Source organism: Sus scrofa, chromosome 9 (genome assembly GCF_054392235.1).
Source record: "Sus scrofa isolate SSC_HxYL_T2T_F1_AM1 chromosome 9, Sscrofa_HxYL_maternal_Yorkshire_Landrace_v2.0, whole genome shotgun sequence".
Taxonomy (NCBI): Eukaryota; Metazoa; Chordata; class Mammalia; order Artiodactyla; family Suidae; genus Sus; species Sus scrofa.
In genome coordinates, this window is record NC_139391.1 from 70,919,462 (window position 1) to 70,933,052 (window position 13,591).

The following is a 13,591-nucleotide window of genomic DNA, read 5'->3' on the forward strand; positions in this document are numbered from 1 at the left end:
TGCTGCACCTGTGGTATAAGCCGGCAGCTGTAGCTCCGATCTGACCCTAGCCTGGGAATCTCACGGGTTCAGCCATAAACAAACAAACAAACAAAAACAAAAATATAAAAAAATAAAATCTGGACCTTGGGAGTTGCCTTGGTGGTGCAGCGGGTTAAGGAGCTGGTGTTGTCACTGCTGTGGCTCAGGTTGCAGCTGTGGTGCTGGTTCGATCCCTGGCCCCGGATCTTCCACAAGCTGCAGTACGGCCAAAAAAAAAAAAAAAAAAAAAAAATTTAATTAAAGAAAACAAAACAAAATCTGTACCTCAGTCCCACTCCAAGACAAAATGTCTGAAAGCACCTTTTCCTTTGGTTAAGAGCAAAGTAGACTTTGGTGGAAAAAGACATCACGGGGTGTCCTGTGTTTAGAAGGAGGTCATTACTTGGCTAGGACTGGACAGCTCATCGCAATCTTCCATCCCTCAAAGCAAACAGAACCTCCACCAGCCCTGAAACCAGCCTCTAAAGCTTGATTCCTTATGGCCTCACCACCAGTTAAAATGCTAATACCTCTGCTAGTGCTTTTCAGCTTAAGTGATTACTGCCAGTGTGCAAGGCTGGTACTGCGAGTGGGGGGTTGGTTGGACAAATCTGGATGGGAGCGCCAGCTGTTGCGAGGGTGTGGGGGAAAGTGTTGGATGACACACACGGGGGAGAAGAGAGTCAGGGCAGCGCCTCTTTCTCTAGGGTTCCTGCTCAAGTCCTGCCTACTCCTTGGCCCAGACCGAGAATCAGGGCTGAATAGGGTTTCTGATGCTTCCGCAGGGACATGCATTGGAGGGACTAAGCGTGGAGAGCCCAAGATGTTAGAGTGGGTGCAGCGGAGCGTGGAAGCCCTCTGCTCGGTGTGCGATCAGCTTTCTCTCTTTTAACGTAGATAGAGATTTTGAGGGAGGCCACCACATGCAGGCCAAGAGGGGAGAGGGGTGCAGTTAGGGCCAGAAGAATCTGGACTAGACCTTCCTTAGAAAAATCTTGCTTATTGAGAGCAGGAAACCTTTCAGAGAAGAGAAAAACCCAAAACCACCTGGTTGTCAGCAGGTATAGGTATATGCTTGGTCAAACAGCAAAAAGGAGGTGTATTTAGTCATGGGGACCAGTCTAACCTCTCTGGGCAGTTTGGGAGACCCTCCCCTTATCTCAAAGGCATCAGGGTAGATGAACAGCTTTCAGAGTTTCCCTCGTCTTTATCAGCCTCGCCTGGGCCTCTCCTCTGCATGCAAGCTGTTACCAGAAGGCTTGAGTTCTTTTCTTTCCTCTATTAATTATCTCTTTCCCTATCTTTTTTATTATTATTATTATATTTTTTATTTATTTATTTTTTTGTCTTTTTTGCCATTTCTTGGGCCGCTCCTGCGGCATATGGAGGTTCCCAGGCTAGGGGTCGAATCGGAGCCACAGCTGCTGGCCTACACCACAGCCACAGCAACGCAGGATCCGAGCCGCGTCTGTGACCTACACTACAGCTCACGGCAACACCAGATCCTTAACCCACTGAGCAAGGCCAGGGATCGAACCCCCAACCTCATGGTTCCTAGTTGGATTTGTTAACCACTGAGCCATGACGGGAACTCCCTCTTTCCCTATCTTTCTTTGCTTTCTTGATTTCCTGCAAGTCCTGTCCTCCCTACTCCCAGCTCTGACTTTCTCCTGCCCCCTGTGTGAAACCCAGTCTTCCATGCAAGCTTTCCCACACTGCGATCTGACTTACTTCCCTAGGATGCTGGCCCCCTGCAGCCGGTTCCCTTCTATGAGCCAGGCCCTGGTTGGTCTTCCATCTAGAAAGTTTCTGCCTCTCCTTCCAGCCACTTGGCCACTTTTCAGCCTGCAGCAAGCCTGGCCTAGACATGGTTCTTGCTTTAAACACCTATCTTCAGGAGTCCCCACTGTGGCTCAGCAAGTTAAGAACCCAGCTAGTATCCATGTGCATACGGGTTCGATCCCTGGCCTCGCTCAGTGGGTTAAAGATCTGGTGTTGCCACAAGCTGCGGCATAGGTCACAGATGCACCTCGGAACCAGCGTTGCTGTGGTGTAGGCTAGCAGCTGCAGCTCTGATTCGACCGTTAGCCCAAGAACTTCCATATTCCATAGATGCAGCCCTAAAAGAGGAAACAAAACAAAAAAACCATCTCTACATGGAGGTAGCCCAGCAATTCCACTGCTAAGTATATTCCTCAAAGAACCGAAAACATGACCACACAAAAACTTGTATGTGACAGAGTTCCCACTGTGGCCAGTAGGTTAATGATCCACCTTGTCTCTGTGGCAGCACTGGTTTGATCCCTGGCCCATATTCCTGCAGCTGCGGCATAGGTTGCAGCTCCAGCTCAGATTTGATCTTTAGTTCAGGAACTTCCATGTGCTGCTGGTGTGGGCAAAAAGAAAAAAAAGAAAACTAGAACATGAATGGTCATATCACCATTATTCATAATAGCCAAAAAGTGGAAACAAACCAAATGTCCATCAACGGATGGATGGGCAAACAAAATGTGGTCCATCCATACAATGGAATATTATTCAGCCATGAAAAGGAGTGAAGTACTGACTCATGCTGTTACCTGGGTGAACCTCGAAAACATTATGCTAAGTGAAAGCTTCCAGTCACAAAAGATCACATACTGTTATGATTCCATTTATGTGAAGCTCCAGAGTATGAAAATCTATAGAGACATGAGGTAGATGAGTGGTTTCCTAGGGCTGGACGTGGGGTGTGGAGAGGAATGGGGAGTGACTACTAAGGGTTAAGGGGATTCTTTCAGGGGTAATGTAAATGCTCTAAACTTAGATCACAGTGACGAGTTTATGATTCTAGATATACTAAAAAAAAAAAACCATTGAATTGTGCACTTTGAACAGATTAATTTTATGGCATGTAAATTACAGCTCTATTTTTTAATTTAAAAAAATCTCAGAGTTCCTGTGGCTCAGTGGTTAATGAACCCAACTAGCATCCATGAGGATGTGGGTTCCATTCCTGGCCTCGCTCAATGGGTTAGGGACCCAGCATTGCCGTGAGTTGTGGTGTAGGTCACAGATGTGGCTTGGATCCCTCGTTGCTGTGGGCCAGTGGCTACAGCTCCAATTAGACCCCTAGCCTGGGAACCTCCAAATGCCACAGGTATGGCCCTAAAAAGAAAAAAAAAAAAGAAAAAAAAATCTCGAAACTCATCTTATCTTTTACTTATTCAACAACTATCTCTTGGGCTGGACCCTGTTTTCAGGGTGAGTAGGACAAAGATCTCTGCTCTAATGGAGCTTACATTCTGGAGGGGCCATTTTAGCGACATGAAGGAAATAAAGCAGCAGTAGGGATGGTGAGTGACAGAGGTGGGGGTTACTTTAGCTCGGTGGTCAGGGAAGGCCTCTCTGAGCTGACACTTGAATGACAGGAAAGAGCCATGCCAGCATGGAACGGGGGGAGAGGTGTTCCAGGCAGACAGAGCTGCAAGTCTCACCAAAGTGCAAAGAGTACTCGCTCCCTGTGGGCCCAGCACCCACTGGGCTCAGGGAATATGGTCAAGCGAGGGTGCCGCCCTGACCTGAGTCTAACAGGGCAGTCTTGCCAAGGGCAGCGAACAAGCCAAGGTGTCCGTGTGGGGTGACCCAGTTGGGAGGGGGCTCTTCCCCTGCCCCCTACCCTCAGCCTGTCACCCCTTCCCTATGGCCCTGGCTTATGCTGCAGTCTCCAGCCTGCCCTCGCTCCCAGAGGGTGTCCTGTCCTAGATCCTTCTCCTCTATTGAGATGCTACCTGCCCCTTTGCAGGGCGGAGAGGGGCTTTGGGGTCGCCTCTGACTCCTCCTGGTTCTGCAGTCTGCCCCTGGGAAAGAGATCATCCAGGGGGGACAGGGGAACCTCCAAGGTAAAACCGCCAGGAGAATGCGGTGGCATGCGGCTGGCCCTGGGCAGCTTTCTTCCGCACCTCTGGGGAGTGGTGGGCAGGACGGTTGGCTGGCATCTTACTGTTTGCTCAAGCCCTTCCCCTCTTTTGAAGCCAGGCAGCGCTCCTCTCTCATCACAGAACCAGGAGGGCCCGGGCAGGTACCCACAGTGAGACAAGGAGATCACATGCGCCCTTGGGGTAGGGCAGAGCACCTGGGCAAACAGGTCAGCCATGTGCTCAAGGTCACACAGCAAACTGGCGGGACAGGCACCTCCAGCAGAGCCAGCGCAAGGCTGGGGAGGACCTGTTCCCTGCTCTCCCTCCCCATGTGCACCTTCCGTGTGGCGCTGTTAATAAGTAACTTGGACGTTTCTTGGGTTCCCCAAGGAAGGGTTCCCTAGACTGTCTGGGCTGCTCCTGGGTCTCCCCAGGCCTTGAGGGAGTGGAATCCTTCCTCTCATTGGCCTGAATTAACCTCTGAACCCAGAGCCAGTGGAGGGACGGTCAGTGACACAGGCTGGCCTTTTCCTGGATTGGGCATCGAGACTCTGGGTCCCTGTTCAGCATGGCTCGCTCTCTTCCCCCCACTCGGGGGGCCCACTTCCTGATCTGTAAAATGAGGCATAGGACTCTTAGGTCCTTGCTGCCACTCTGGCAATTCTCAGCTGGCTTCCTAGGATCATCCCAGAGGGCCTGGCAGCAGGAACAGAGGCGGGGTGCATGGAAGAGTCAGAAGCTGTCTCCAGTTCTTGGATCCTTTCTGCCGAGTATGCGTCTCTGGGTCTGGCGATGCTCTTTGGGGCAGCCCAGGGCCTGCAGGGAGGGGGTGAGCTGCAGGTGGCCAGGGGGAAGCTTCCAGTGAGTACACAAAGAGAACTGGCTGCGGAGTTCCCTTTGCGGCACAGCAAAAACGAACTCAATTAGTACGCATGAGGATGCGGGTTCGATCTCTGGCCTCGCTCAGTGGGTTAAGGATCCTGTGTTGCTGTGGCTGTGGGGTAGGCCTGCAGCTGTAGCTCTGATCCGACCCCTAGCCTGGGAACTGCCAGACGCCTCGAGAGGCAGTGCTTACTATCAGCATTTTATAGCAGAGAAACTGAGGCTCAGAAGAGCTAAGTGTAAGTGGTTTTCCCCGAGCCACCCACTGGGAAGTGGCAGAGGTGGACCCAGGCCCAGTCTTCAGTTGACAAATCCCACTACATTGCTGCCAAAGCTACATGACATTATGATTCTATAATCTTCAATTACCCACATTCCTGGAAGGGGCCTTTGACCAAACCATTAAGTGACCAAGCCAATTAGTGTATTTCAGTCTGGCTCTGGGATGTATCTAGGACTCCTTTTTTTCTTGGCAACGACATGTCATTCTAAAGAAATGTGTTCAGGCTGATCTTTGGAATGCCAAGCGACAGCCCTGCTGAAACAACTGGGTGGGCAGCCTGGGATCCAAACCCAAGGTTTGTTGTGGTACAGCTGTCCCCCTTTACTGGGAACAGGTCTCCGAGCCACTCCCATACCCGTGAACCCAGCTGACAGGCTGCAAGCTCAAAGCCCAGCCCAGGGGTTGGCAGGTGTAACAAGGAAGGGACTTCCTAGACCAGCCTCCCTCTAGCCTCTCCTTTCCTTCTGCTCTATTTTCATCCCTCCTTCCTGCCTGTCACTGGGCCTGAGAACAAAAGAGCCCCCTTTGAGCATTAAATGTCCTTCTCTGGAATAACAAGGTGAGAGGGTACCAACTAGGGGGAGGAGAGGCCAGACAGGGCTGCCCACTGGCCACCAGCCCTTCCCCAACCCCATCTCCTTATCCTCCTGCTCTTCCACTCATCACCTTTCTGGCAACCTGGCTCACTTTATTCTTTCTCTCTTTACCTCTGGCTCTGGCTCCCTCTCTCTCTGTCACCCCCATACAATCCCACGTCAGCCCCCTACCAGCCTCTAGTCTCTTTCTCCAGGCCCTGATGTATAGGGGGATAAGATAAACCTTTCTCAAGCTTTCCCATTTCACTGGCAACATCCAGCAACCCTGGATCAGACACCTCAGGGCCAAGCACAGTCCAGGCACAGGGTCCCTTCACGAAAAGGATGCAGCAGATACCCCGGGAAGCTTGAGATGGAGCCAACTGTTATTGCTGAAGCAGTTGGAACTCCTGTAACACCTGCAGAGGATCCACTTCCAGCTCCCGTTCTAGCAACTGCAGCTGTTTGCCATTGCTTCCTGAATCTGGCCTCCTGCTCCAGCCTGACTGGGTCTATGGCCCAGTGTCAGCCTTTTACACACATGCACACACACACACACATGCACGTATGCATGCACGTGCACATGCCTCCACAGCAAAGCAGTAGGGCATAAGGAACAGCAAGTCAGAAGCCCTGGGTTTGCATCCAGGATGTGTCCTCCACTTTCTCAGCCTCACTTTGCTCACAGGTCACGTGAGGCACAGTTATAAAGTCTAACACAGCATGGTCATATGCACCAAATGTTAGTTGTTATCCAGCGCCCTGTCATGTTAGTTCTCTCTTTTTTGTTGTTGTTGGTTTTGTTTTTTGTTTTTTGTTTTTTTTGTTTGTTTGTTTGTTTGTCTTTTTAGGGCTGCACCTGCAACATATGGAGGTTCCCAGGCTAGAGTTTGAATCGGAGCCACAGCTGCCAGACTACACCCCAGCCACAGCAACGCCAGATCTGAGCCTCGTCTGTGAGCTGCATCACAGTTCACGGCAACGCCAGATCCTTAACCCACTGAGCGAGGCCAGGGATCCAACCTGGGTCCTCATGGGTGCTAGTCAGATTCGTTTCTGCTGCCCCATAGTGGGAACTCCCACTTCTCTTTCGTTTTCCCCACTTTCCCACAGTTCCTGCCCATCTCAGGTCACTGATCCCGGGTCCCATTCCCTCAGGACTGTGCTGCAGGACTGATTAACCACGCTCATCCAGGGTTTTCAGGGCAGTAATGAGAATGTATTAAATGTTCAAGAGAGCATTTTTGAACTTGGGGTGCCCGTCCTTCACTGCCAAGTGGTAAGGTGGGGCCCGTGTGCTGGCTCAGTGTCAGGGGGGGACATTTGAAGGGGCGATGGGGCCACTTGTTATCCCCAAAGTCAGGCCACCCAGGAAGCTGCCTAGTCCATCTCGTGCAGGGACAGGAAGGCAAAAGAGAGAGCTGTTCTGAGAGACCTGTTGTTTTTCTCAGCCCGTGGGGGTGTGGGCATCTCCTCTGTGCCAGGACCAGTGAGACAGGCCACCAAGGAGCAGGAAGCAGAAACCCTGGAAGCGGGTGAGCTGCCCAGGCTGTCAGGGCTGGAGGCCTGCAGTGCAGGGATGGGGGCCAGGGAGCAGGGAGGGGGTGCTGGAGGGACCTGAACAGGGTTCCCTGCACGCGGCGACCCTCTTTGGTTCCTTCCTGGGGGCCGGGGTGCAGTGAGTCCCACTGCCTCCCCACCCCCAGCTCTGAGCTGGGATCAGGCAGAGGTCATGATCGGTAATCTCCACAGCAGATCAGTCTGAAAATGAGAAAATAACGCACTGCCGCTGTCAGCCGAGCCTTTCTGATAAAGGATTTAATCAAAGGACGGAGAGGAAAGGCTGAGAGCCAGTGGGATCAAAGGCGAGAACCTTTGGGAAAAGGCATCCCGAGAGGGTCTCCTGGGGGCTCTCCCTTTCCTTCGAGGAGCTGGAAACTCAGGTCTTGCCACATAAACATCAACACCTCTCCCCCCACCTCTCCAGGTCCCGAGGTGAGGCTGGAGGTGCCTGGGGCTCTCTGGCCTTTCACAATCTGAAACCGTTCCTCTACAACCTCTCCCTTCCAGAACCTTCGTGCTGCCCACTCTCCTTGCCCCCACATGAGCCTTCCAGACCAGTCCCAGAAAATACAGGGCTTCCTTCCTTTCTCCGAGAGGCTGGTTATTGGGCCGACTGTTCCCGAAAGGCCCCAACAGAGCCTTAGTTCTTCATCCCATGTTCACACATCCATGCATCCCGCCTGCCTGCTGTGGGCTCCTCGGGGGGGAGGGGACCGCTTGGCTGAGGGCCTCCCTTCTGGACAGTTGCCAAGCACAGAGTCCAATACCATTTTCCGTAGAGGGGTCACCAAATTACCCAGATACCTCGGCTGTGGGCTTTGGTTCTGGCAGCTCAGGCCTGGTGCTCGCAGAGGGCCTGGCATGTTCCATTCCTGTGTGGGGAGGGCGCACTGCAGCCCAGCTCAGGGGCCTTCCTGGGCCCCATCTCCAAGCTCCTGTGAATGGCACTGATCCCTTGAGGTGCTCAAAGCCCATTCCCCTCACACCTTCCCTGAGGGAGATGGAAATATTTTTGCACGGAATTGTTTAGAAGTGGAGTTCCCATCATGGCACAGTGGTCAACAAATCCACCTAGGAACCATGAGGTTGCGGGTTCAATCCCTGGCCATACTTAGTGGGTTAAGGAGCCAGCATTGCCGTGAGCTATGGTGTAGGTCACAGACGCGGCTCGGATCCTGCATTGCTGTGACTGTGGTATTGGCTGATGGGTCCAGCTCTGATTAGTCCCCTAGCCTGGGAACCTCCATATGCCGCAGAAGCGGCTCAAGAAAAGGCAAAAAGACAAAAAAAAAAAAAAAAAGAATTGTTTAGAAGTAAACAATTGCAAGTTTAGGTAAACGATACAAAGTAGCAGTTATGTTTTGGGAAGGGTCCATTACATGGAATCTTTTGTGGTGGATTCAACACCAGATCCTTTACCCACTGCGCCGCAAAAGAACTCCCATCACATAGTTATCTTGAGTTCCTACAACCACCCTGTGCCATAGGGATTGTTACCTGAGGAGACCGGCAAACGTCTTGCCCAGGACCCATAGTTAATAAGTGACAGAGCTTCTGTCACAGCACCCTTCCCCTTTCCACCAGAGGGTGACGGGAATGGCTCAGCTTCCCAAGGGCCACCCAGAGAGTGGGCTGGGGGCTCTTCATTCTAAGGCCCTCCTCCCCTGACCGCCCCCCTCCCTCGGCCCCTGCAGGCTGGCCCAGTCGTTATGGGCACTCTTCACCTCTTCTCTGGCCATCTCTCTGGTGTTCGCCGCCATCCCCTTCTGCCGCGACGTGAAGGTGCTGGCCTCGGTCATGGCGCTGGCAGGCCTGGCCATGGGCTGCATCGACACCGTGGCCAACATGCAGCTGGTGAGAATCTACCAAAAGGACTCTGCGGTCTTCCTCCAGGTGAGCTACAAGCAGGTGTGGGGCTGGGGGCGGGCTGGGCCCGGGGAACCTCCCTCAGCCTTCTCCCAGGGCCAAGGCAGTGACTCAGAAAAAGCAGCAGAGTCAAGTTCAGTGTGACTGCTTCCAGCTGGGCCAGCCAAGGACTTTATCTCTTTAACCTTCTTTTTTTTTTTTTTTTTTTGTCCGCTTTTTTAAGACTGCGCCCACGGCATATGGACTCCAGGTTAGGTGTCAAGTCAGAGCTACAGCTGCCAGCCTACACCACAGCCACAGCAACGCGGGATCCAAGCCGTGTCTGTGAACTACACCACAGCTCACGGCAACGCCGGATCCCTGACCCACTAAGCGAGGCCAGGGATCAAACCTACATCCTCGTGGATACCAGCCAGATTCATTTCCGCTGAGCCATGATGGGAACTCCCTCGTCTATTCATCTTTAAAGTGGGGTGACTGTCCCTGCCTGCAGGTGTCACAGAATTTAAGTGCTAATGAGAAAATGTTCTTTGTAAGTTGGAAAGGGGTGTGATGGGAGGATCAGTGGTTCCTCATGCCTCTCCTCCCTCCTTGCTCTGTTTCTCCTTCCTTCTCCTAGTCACCCAAGATTCTGGTCCAGCCCTTCCCTTTATTAAGCCCCCTTCCCTTCGGGGTGTCGACTGGTAGATGCTAACACGTGAACAGCCCCCAGCTGGGGGTTAAGATTTGAGAAAGAAGAGAGAGGGAGGGAGGGGTGGACCACTGTCATCAGGTTATTCCAGGCAGGAAGGAGGTGACAGGAGTGTCACTCCTCACCTCTCCTGCGCCTACTCCCTACTGCTCCCAGGCAGGGGCTCCCCAGGCAGGACGCAAGACTGGGGCAGGGGGTGTGAAACCTGAGCCCTGCCTCCACCCATCCCAATTCTCCTCCCTCCCCAGGTTCTCCATTTCTTTGTGGGCTTTGGAGCTCTGTTGAGCCCCCTCATCGCCGACCCCTTCCTGTCTGAGGCCAACTGCTTGCCTACCAATAGCACAGACAACAGCACCTCTGGCAGCCACCTGCTCCATACCTCCGGGGTCCTGGGTCACCACCACGCTGCGGCCCAACCTTGGTCCAACCAGACACTCCCTGGGCTGCCCTCGCAGGACGGGGCAGGGACCCGCGTGTCCTATGCCTTCTGGATCATGGCCTTGATCAATGTGAGTGGTGCTGGGGCAGGGCTGGGTGGGCACTCGTGAATCGTCACCCACATTCGTCCATGCCAGCTCCCAGTGCAGATTCGTCTGTTCCTGAGAAATGTGCCAGGGCTGAGTTGTACCTACAGGGAAGAACAAAGATGGGAAAACTGACCCCTGGGGATTCATCTGAACACAGGGGGCTGCAGGAGACCACCTCTAAGGGCCTTCATTTGTGACATCCTGGGGTTGCACTTCTCAAGGGAGGTAAAACAGTGAACAGGTTTCATGCGATGAGGTCAGGGTCAACTTCCAAGTCATTGGGGTTCCCTGGGGAACTAGCTCTTTTCCTCCAAGGTCAGATGAAGTGCTGGGACGGAGCGCTGAGGGACATGCCAGGCTCTTCTCCGGGTCCTCAGGCACTGGTGCACCTGCTGTGAGGTGGGCCCCTCTGGAGGCTGGGGGATAGACACGATGACCTCCGAGGGACCCTGCCTGCCAAGACTGCCCTGGGGGTCACCTCACTGTGACTGGCTCAGATGCCGAGGCCCTCTGTACCCCAGCTCTTGTCCTCTGCTGCTAAGTCAGGACTGACTCTGGTCTCTGGCTGGAAACCTCCTCCAGGGCCCTGCCAACCAAATTAGACCAGGGATGGGGGGGGGCACTCCCGGGAATAACAGGAGCATGCCCTGGAGGTGGGGAGTATTCCAAGTGGCCATTCGCCTGGTGCCACATTGTTTGTCACCACCCCTCCTGAGGCAGGCAGGCAGAGCCTCAGAATAATTCCGAGCAGCAGGGCAGGGGGTGTCATACCATCACTGACTCAAGGGACTGATTAGGGCTTAGCCAGAGGCTTGGCCGAGCTGGAACCCTGACTCCCAGCACAGATGCCTCCCAACGGCCCTGTGATCCCTGCTCATTTTCCCTTCGCTTTTGTAACTTGCCCTGTACCAGAAGCTTCCCCAGGGGCTCTCAAAAACGCACCCCTCTCCCTCTGCGTCTTCCCTGTTCTGCCCATCATTGTCTTGGAAACAATGCAGCTTTGGTCCTGCCCCCCAAGGGGGACCTATAAAGGCAAAGAGCACTGTCAGTACAATGTCAAGGCTGAGGCTCTGGGACCAGGAAGCAGGAAGGTCCAGCTTAAGCCTGAGATCTGTTTTCTCTTGCCCCATGAGGTACAGCCTGGAGGTACTTTGCTGCAGGATTTCCGGACTTTTTCCATTGGTTTGTGTCTGAAGATAAACAGTCCACCCCAGAAGAGAATGGGCGCATGTGCACGCACACACACACACACACACACACAAGCACACACACACGAGGCCAGGCCGCCTGGCATTCTCTGAAGTGTAAGGTGGAGCCTGCTTTCTTTAACTGGCCTCTTATAAAGATTCTGTGTGTTCCTGCCCAGAACAGCAGCCAATCCGCTGTCAGGTCCTTCCCCCCACCCACCTCCCTGGAAAGCCCGAGCTGAGGGAGCATACCTCTTTTACAGCTGTTTCCCCTTGGCCTTCACCCAGGCATTCTGCTGCCACCGGCCTCTGTGTGTGGGTTTCCTGTTTCCCCCATCAGACTGGAGGGAGGGCTTCGCCTCTGGCGTCAGCCCCAGGACTCCTGAAGGCAGGGCCATCTCCTCCGTTCAGGCCCGATCTGTGGCTCTGATGCCACTGGGGTGTGACTGATTTATTTCTAAGTGGAGGGAGGTTCCCAAGGTGCCCACTGGGAGGTGTCAGCCCAGGAGGTGGCGTTCAGGTGACTGGGGCAAGTGCCTGTGTGAGCAGGTGAGGGGGGAGGCTCCCCCAGAGCAGCACCAGGACAGGGTCCTGCCTCCTGTCTCTACCGGGCCAGCTTTACCTGCCAGCCCAGAGGAGCCTCAGTAGCCCCTGGAAACGTCCACAGGTCCCTGGACGTCCTCTCCCTCTGAAAAGGCGCTGGGATAGAGTTGCAGCAGGAAGGGCAGAGGTTAGACTTGAAGAGCTTTCTGGCAATGAGGCGGGTCAGACCCAGGCAAGCACCTGAGGGAGGTGGCGGAGGCTTCTCCAAGCAACCTCAGGAGCAGGAGGCATTTCTCGTTGCTCTGGGGAGTTCATGAAAGCCAAGCTTATATTTACAATTATTCGTGTAAATATCAGCAAACGAGACACCGGACTGTGTGTGTGTTGCTAGCAGTGTGCAATTTTCAGTCTGAAGGATTCGTCGTCTCTGTTTTCCGAGGTCAGCCTCTGTATGTCCATAAGGTACACTGTCACCCAGACAGCCCTTGACATGGAGGTAGCATGTGGAGACAGAGTCAGGAAGCCTGGGTGCCGGTCTGGCTCTGCCACCCGTCAGCTGTGAGACTGGCACTAATGCTCTCAGGTCTCTTCCAGTTGTGACAGGTTTTGACTGAGGGAGAACTTTGGGCCTCAGTTGCCCCATCTGGAAAATGGGGGTAAGGACTTAGCCTGTTTCACAGAGCTCTGCAGAATGAAAGCCAAACTCTTTGGTGAAACATCACCTGCTCTACTGGCATAAAGGAGTGTGGGGGCCATGCTCCGGGTCTGCTCAGGACAAGGAAAGGAGTTTATCTCTAAACACTTTTTTTTTTTCCTTTGGTTTTTTGCCTTTTTCTAGGGCTACTCCAGCGGCATATGGAGGTTCCCAGGCTAGGGGTCGAATCGGAGCTATAGCCACCAGCCTACACCACAGTCACAGCAATAGCAACAAGGAATCCAAGCCACATCTGCAACCTACACCACAGCTCACAGCAACGCCAGATCCTTAACCCACTGAGCAAGGCCAGGGACCGAACCCACAACCTCATGGTTCCTAGTCAGATTCATTAACCACTGAGCCACGGCAGGAACTCCTCTAAGCACTTCTTATGCCAGCAGAGGCCTGGGGTGTTTGCATATGACAAGATGTGACAAGTACCTGTGGTTAAAGTTGAGCAGCAAGGACACCAGGCTGGCCCAGGGTCAAGGCCCCCAGCCACATTAGCTGGTAGGTGGGCACTCTTGGATAAGAGCCGTCTTCTCCCAGGACCATGCAGATGTTTGCCACATGGCCGTGTGGAGGTGTATGCGGGGACCTGGGCATGGGAAGTGGGGAGCCTGATGGGAACCAGACTCTCCTGACCCTCTGCCCACCCTCAGCTCCCGGTGCCCATGGCTGTGCTGTTTCTGCTGTCCAAAGAGAGACTGCTGACCTGCTGCCCTCAGAGGAGGCCCCTGCTCCTGTCTGCAGATGAGCTCGCCCTGGAGACACAGCCTCCTGAGAAGGAAGACACTGCCTCGCTGCCCCCAAAATCTCACTCAGGTGGGGGCTCCCATGAACTCGCAGGCTCACGG

At 53.7% G+C, this 13,591-nt stretch overlaps 1 protein-coding gene across 2 annotated transcripts in view; it reads left to right on the plus strand.

The window, feature by feature from the left end:
• The window catches only part of MFSD4A (major facilitator superfamily domain containing 4A), a 41,422-nt gene that overhangs the window by 3,861 nt on the left and 23,970 nt on the right, over positions 1-13,591 (plus strand). For both annotated transcript variants that reach the window (XM_084976855.1, XM_003357394.5), the window contains 3 exons: positions 8,918-9,116; positions 10,029-10,289; positions 13,397-13,559. In XM_084976855.1, the coding sequence (XP_084832981.1) occupies positions 9,021-9,116; positions 10,029-10,289; positions 13,397-13,559 (520 nt within the window). In that variant the 5' untranslated portion in view covers positions 8,918-9,020. The remainder of the gene's footprint in view (positions 1-8,917; positions 9,117-10,028; positions 10,290-13,396; positions 13,560-13,591) is intronic.